The 6249-nt window shown below is 67.6% G+C and overlaps 2 protein-coding genes across 2 annotated transcripts in view; one reads left to right on the forward strand and one right to left on the reverse strand.

The window, feature by feature from the left end:
* Positions 1 to 731: 731 nt before the first annotated feature.
* On the reverse strand, positions 732 to 1034 carry MNEG_6361 (hypothetical protein; the record flags this gene model as incomplete). The annotated part of the gene is made up of 1 exon (XM_014045164.1): positions 732 to 1034. One exon carries the CDS (start codon positions 1032 to 1034, stop codon positions 732 to 734), a length of 303 nt encoding a protein of 100 aa, XP_013900618.1.
* A 2351-nt stretch (positions 1035 to 3385) lies between these two features.
* MNEG_6362 (hypothetical protein) overlaps positions 3386 to 6249 on the forward strand; it is a gene marked incomplete at both ends in the record, with an annotated part of 3553 nt that continues 689 nt past the window's right edge. The window contains 6 exons of the mRNA XM_014045165.1: positions 3386 to 3640; positions 3932 to 4115; positions 4584 to 4646; positions 5183 to 5379; positions 5558 to 5593; positions 5804 to 6127. Coding sequence (XP_013900619.1) covers positions 3386 to 3640; positions 3932 to 4115; positions 4584 to 4646; positions 5183 to 5379; positions 5558 to 5593; positions 5804 to 6127 — 1059 coding nt within the window. The remainder of the gene's footprint in view (positions 3641 to 3931; positions 4116 to 4583; positions 4647 to 5182; positions 5380 to 5557; positions 5594 to 5803; positions 6128 to 6249) is intronic.

The raw sequence follows: 6249 nt of genomic DNA on the forward strand, positions 1-6249 counted from the left end.
GGGGAGGGGGCCGGGGACCACCGGGGCGTGAGTTGGGAAGCGGCGGTCAATGAATGATGGAGGAGCGATGGATGCGGATGCCTGGCGTGGGGCAAATGGGCGGTGTGGCTGGCGCGGTGGGGACTGCCTGGGGATGCCTTGAGCACCATGAGGCGGAGCATGGGCACCAAGCGCAGGGTCAGATGGGTGGAGGCCCTCCAACACCACAGGACCAGCGCATTTCGGCGGGTTGAAAGCGCACCAAAGACTGTGAAGAGTTGACGAGGTCCAGATGATGCGGCAGCAGGCGTTCGCAGGGTAACGGGTCGTGGGAGGGGCACAACGGGGGTGAGGGGAGCGAAGAGAGTGCGCGGGTGCAAGGCAAGGCAGGGGTTACGTAGCGAATGGAAGCAGCAGGGGCGCGTGGATGTGCGTGCGGGCGAAGGACCGCTGGCGGGACGCACTGTAGTGGAGGAGGAGCGGCGGCAGCGGCTGTGTGAGGAGCCAGACCACCGCCAGGGTGAAGCCTGCAGGCAGTTGTGTTGGGCAGGGGTGGGAGCGCGTTGAGGCGCTGGTTTGACGAGTGCATGAGGGTGGTGTTGGATCAGGGCCAGGCCCATCCTAGCGCATCCCTCCAGAGCCCACCCCGCCCCTTGCAGGAGCGCCAGCAAAGCGTGACCCCGCTGAAAGGTCTCGCGGACCGCATTTGCGCGGCGTGGCACTGTCCGCAGCGCCGGGCACCACGCAAGCGCTCAGCCCCGCAGCGGCGCCGCCGGCGCCGCCACCCGGCGCGCGCACTGCGCACCGCAGTAGAAGACGAACAGCCCCGCGACCTGCAGCGGCGTGCCTGCGCTGTCGCCCAGCCGCCCCGCCTTGCCGGCCGCGGCGCGGTCGCGGGGTATGATGGGCAGCGCGTACAGCAGCGCCATCGCGCCGACTCCCCAGTCCTCCGCCACCAGGGGCCCGCGGTTCAGGCACCAAGCCAGGAGCTGGGGGTGGCCGCATGCGTGTGTGCCGGAGTTGCAGCGGGTGCGTGGTGAGCCGGAAGAGGGCATGGGGGCCTTGATGGGGGGCGAGGCGCAGCCCATGCGGGTGCATGCGAGCCCCATGCAGCGCCATGCGGGCCGCATGCAGCGCCATGCGAGCCGCATGCAACGCCATGCGGGCCGCGTACGGCGGGCGGACCTTGCATGTGGCCATCCACGGGAAGCATGCGGTGGAGACGGCCCGTGATATGATCTCCGTGTTTGGATCAAACAGCAGCGGCAGCAGGAAGTTGACCGGCACCAGCAGCGGCAGCGTCGCCAAGGCCCGCGCGCCGCCGGGCGGCACCCGCGCGCGCCCCAGCAGCACGAGGGCCGCTGCGGCCAGCAGTGAGGCGCAGGCCGCGATCTGGGCGCGGTGCAGCAAGCTCAGGTGCGACTGCAGGAGCCGCGCAATTGCCTCTGTTGTTGCTTGGGCACGGGTGAATGGGCAACGCGAGCCGCCGCCATCCAGGTCAGGCGGCAGGACGCCATCCATGAGCGCGAAGAGCGCCTCCTGCACGCGCTGCATGCCTGCACCCCTACGTGATGGGAGGGGCCGGCCACGTGCGGTGCCCTTGCGACCGCGCAGGTGGCCAGCGGCGATGCGGCGTGTGCCGCCTCGCTGGGCGCGCAGTCCGCCACCTGCACGATCGTGAGGTCGCACTGGGCTCTTCACGTGGATTTGATATACCTCATTAGCCAAGTAACGAGTGAGACGATGAGATCGTGGAGCTCGAAAGCGCGGCCGACACTACGTTGCACAGGTCACTTGAAAAAACACCGCCTGATCGACTGTTTTCACAGTATTGGATACACGCTGCCGATGGTGTTGCCTCGTTCGTGTTCGGAACGCATTTGCCTCGGCCCCCCCCACCGTCACCTGCCCTGGAGGGCAACCCCTCCGCCATGTAGGCTCCTCACCTGATTGCAAGGGGACTTCAGCCCCCGCCTGTCCACAATGCCGAGCCGTCAAGGGTTATTATTCAATTTGTAACCCGGCAAGCTCACCTGCTGTTGTGCGAGAGGACAAAGCAGCCTCTGCTGCGCGGGCGAGGGGGGCAGCTGTAGGGCGCTGCCAGCAACTGTTGGGCCAAGCTCCTCAAGGTGGTGCATTGGCCATCTGGCGGGCCAGACAGCAAGTCATGACATTGCGTGCCTATGCAACTGGTCAATGGCCGTTTACATATCCGAAGAGCCTGCCAGGAACGAATGACGTTACTGGGCGCCAGTATCTGGATGGGCCTTACTACAAGTCTGCAGTGATCAGGGGTCTTGTGCAACAGCGACGACATGATTTGAATGGTCAGGGTGCAGATGCGCTATTTGAAGAGCGACGTAACTTACTGAGTAGTGGAAGTGTGGCGCGGCCCAGGGACCGCGACAGTCGGTCATGTGTGTGGGTGCGTGCCTTGATCGAGGCACCTGTCCCGTGCCGTAGTGGTGGTAACTCTTCACATGTGCAGACGCGCACACACGCGCACACACACTCACACACACACAAGTGCGCTCGTGCTTTGAAACAAACGCATATGCGTGCGCACGCACAATCAACCTGTCGCACACATCCTCGCACTGACACTGCGCTGCTGTTGGGGGCGCTGTGCCCGAGGATGAGGACAGGCGCAGCGAAGGTCGATGATGATGATGATAGGTCTGCACGGCTGAAAGTTCTGCGGGTGCCAGCCCGAAGCGGACCGTGTGCCCACTGCCTGCCCTGGCCATGCGACGGCCACGGCAGGCGACAAGGTGTGCGCCGCCTCCCCACATGGACACAGCAGGTGGCGCTGTTGTGGCCAGCCAAACCAGCTGCACACCTGGACCAAAGGTGCCTCCCCCTGACCTGCCATGTGCAGCATATCTTTCATGCAGACGGGGTACCCTGTGGGCTGGCACTTGCTGTCCACCAGAGCGCTGAGCGCTCTGCGGCCGCCTGAGTGCAATCTGACCTTGAGTTAGCAGAGATTCGACAATAATCCGCATATCCTCCGTGAAGTGAGGACAGCCTGCACCAACGCAGCGGTGGTGTACAGCTACGGATCAGCGACCCGTTCGTTGGTGTCTGAGTCATACCAGGCACGTACCAACGAATGCACAGAAGGTTGCGCTATCAGCGCACCGTCGATTTACGTACCGGCGTTCAGGCACAGCAAGTTCAACCGAACCGTGACCCGACATCGCTCACACTTGTGCCCACGGCTGTACACGGCGGGTCTCGCTCTCCTGCGGTCCCCAGGTGATTGAGTTACCGAGTTTCGCTGGACCCATTACAGGCATGACCGCATCTGCACGGCTACCTCCGCGCCGGGTCCCACTGCTTCGCACTCCACGGCGCATCCCGACGGCGCATGTTGCCAATGCCCACGCCTTCCGGCCCGTAGAATATGGAAGCCCTGCACAGCACATTTCACGCCGCTGTATCGGCGTGGCCCGGCCGCGGCGACGCTGCATTCGCGCCGCTGTGGGGACGCCTGACCTGGCTGGCTCGCGTGCAGGTCGCGGCCGCGGCGATGGCCGCCGCCTCCGCGCACCTGCTGCTGCTGCGCCGCCTGGCGCCCGGCGCCCGGCGGCTCGCCGCGGCGCTGCCGCTCATCCCGCTGCACGCGGTGCTGCCGCTGCTGTTCGACCCGTCGTCAGAGGTCTTGTCGCGGGCCGTCGCGACCGCCTGCCTCACCTGGCTCTCAAGCTGCAAGGCGAGCACGACACAAAAATGATTCGAGCGGCGCTATTCGCAGGGGGCCGCTCGACAGGCCGCGGGCGTCCGCATCCTATCAACGACAGACAGAGTCCTGCAAGCGCCGCCCCGTGGCTCACGCTCATGCGCTTTGCGTACCTGCGGTCGCGAGACCCCATCACGAGTGTGGCGCCCGGCCTGGCGCGGCGCCGCACTCCCCTCCTCTCGCCCCACACACGCCGCCCCTCCCCCTCAGGCCGTCTCCCTGTGCCTCAACCGCGGGCCGCTGGCCTCCGAGGGCCTCCCTTTCCTGAATTTTGCGCTGGTGTACGCGCTGCCCATCATCCCCCGGGAGCGGCTGGCGGTCGGCAAGGCGGGGCGGCTCAGCGACAGCGCGGGGCCGCCCCCAAAAGTGGCGCTGCTGTTTGTGTTCCAGATCGGTGGGCGGACAGCTGGGCGGACGCGCGGGGAGCGCTGTGCTTGCTGTCGTCGACGCGCCATTGCGCTGACTGGTGTGTGCGTGTGGTGTGCGGGTGCGTGTGTGTGTTGTGGGGAAGTGCGAGTGTGTCAAGTGTCGCGTGTGTGTGATGTCTCTATGTCTGCATCAAGCTCTCGCAGTCGCTTCAGATCCGTGTGATGCGCCGGCCAGAAGCTCGTGCGCGGGGCGGCGCAGTAGGCCTCATTGCCCCACTGCTGCGCGACGGCGCGTACGGCGGCGGCGGGCGGCGGCGGGCGGCGGAGGCGGGGCGGCGGGCATGCGCTGGGCGCGCCGGCAGGGCTTGGCCAGGCCATGATTCCAAGGCATGAGCACCCGCGCAGACGGGCGTGTCATGTGCGGTTGTGGGGTTGCAGTCGGCATAACTAATGGGGGAACCTGAACACGCCGCCGTGCGTCCTGTCCCGCGCAGGGCTGCTTGTCTCCATGGCTTGGCTGCTGACGCAGCCGCTGCCGCTGCTGCTGCGGGAGTGGGGTGAGCGCCCCACGGGAGTCACAGTGGCGATGCGTGGGGCCGGGGGCGAGGGGACCGGGCGGGGGGTCGAGTGGCCTCTGCAACCAAGCACGCTCTGGCTGTCCGTGCGACGCAGCCATGGTGTTGATGCCTTCTCCCATGACCAGCCGCTGACGTCCCTGCCCCTTGCTCTCGCCGCTCTCCCGCCGGCGCTCCTGGCCCCCCACCTTGGCGCCTGATCCCTTAGTGACTGGTGAGCGCTTCACGCACACTGCCTGGTGCTGAGGCCCGGCCGCAGCCCAGCCTCGCTCTCAAGACCCGCCGGCGGCGCGTGCGCGCGAGTGCATACATCTCAGCGCACGTAGCCTTCCCTAGCCCCTGCACTTGTGTTGGTGCAGACCCCCGCCCCGCTACTGGCTCAAACACCTGAACGCTACCAGCACCGCCGGGCCATTCCCACCACCCACCCATACCTCACCACCCCCCTCTCCACCCCACCCCCACCCCCGGCGACACCACTCGTCACCGCACCGCCCGTCACCGCGCCCGAACTACAGCTTTTGGCCTGTACGCCCTCCTCACCTGCGTCATGGGCGGCGCTGTGGTTCTGCTGGGCCTGGTGGCAATGGAGGTCGTGCCGCCCTTTGACAAGCCGTGGCTGGTGGGCTGCCGCCCAGCGGGCGATGGGGCCGCGCAGCACGGGTCTGCGGCTTGCGCCGCGGCCAGCGATGGGGGCCGGGGCCTGGGCGGCCGCGTTGGCGCTGACACGCTGCAACGGGAGCTGTTAGTCCTTGCTGTTTTTACCTGGAGCTCTTGCACCTGCATTTCAGGCTGTTGTCGCAGCCGCAACCGGCGCCGAGACGGCGCCGCCTGCCCCACTGCCGGTGCCTTCTGGTCTTTTCCCAATCGACCCCGCCCTCACTCACTGACAGGCGACCTCCCTGGCCGACTTCTGGGGCCGCCGCTGGGTGAGCGCTTGCGGCGGGGCACGCCAGCTCCGCTGGCTCGTGTGATCCCGGTGCAATGGTTGCAGCAGCCGCCCTGCCGCCTGTGCCCGGCTTCGGCCCCATGCTCGCAGGCCCCGCACCACCTTTTTTGCTAAGGCATGCGCTCGACCCGGCGCGCGGCCGCGCCACACGCCAACCACCGACCGCCGACCGCCCCGCGCCCACCGACAGAACAACACCGTCAGCCAGACCCTGCGTCCGCTCTTCTACGACCCGATCGTGGAGGGCCGCCTCGTGCGCCCCCTGCCGCCCCCGAGCCGCCCCCCCTCCGACGACGGCTCAGGCCCCGCGGACGCCGTCGCCGTCGTGCGGCTCGCCGCCGCGGCGCCTGCGGCGGCGTCCGCGGCGGCGGCGCCGGGCCCGAGGCGGTCGAAGGCGGTGCGGTCGCTGGCGACGCTGTGCACGTTTGCCGCGAGCGGCCTTTTCCACGAGCTGATGTTTTACTACTTTGCGTCGCCCTATGTTTGGGGCATCATCAAGTTCTTCTTGGTGCAGGTGGGGCGCCGGGGTTGGGCCCCAGGTGACAGGGCTGGGGTTTGGCCCCTCAGTGCGGGGGCTGGGGGTTGCCCCCCCCCCCCCCCCCCGGGGGGGGGGGGGGGGGGGGGGCTTTTTTGGGG

This window comes from Monoraphidium neglectum (assembly GCF_000611645.1).
Source record: "Monoraphidium neglectum strain SAG 48.87 unplaced genomic scaffold scaffold01025, whole genome shotgun sequence".
Taxonomy (NCBI): Eukaryota; Viridiplantae; Chlorophyta; class Chlorophyceae; order Sphaeropleales; family Selenastraceae; genus Monoraphidium; species Monoraphidium neglectum.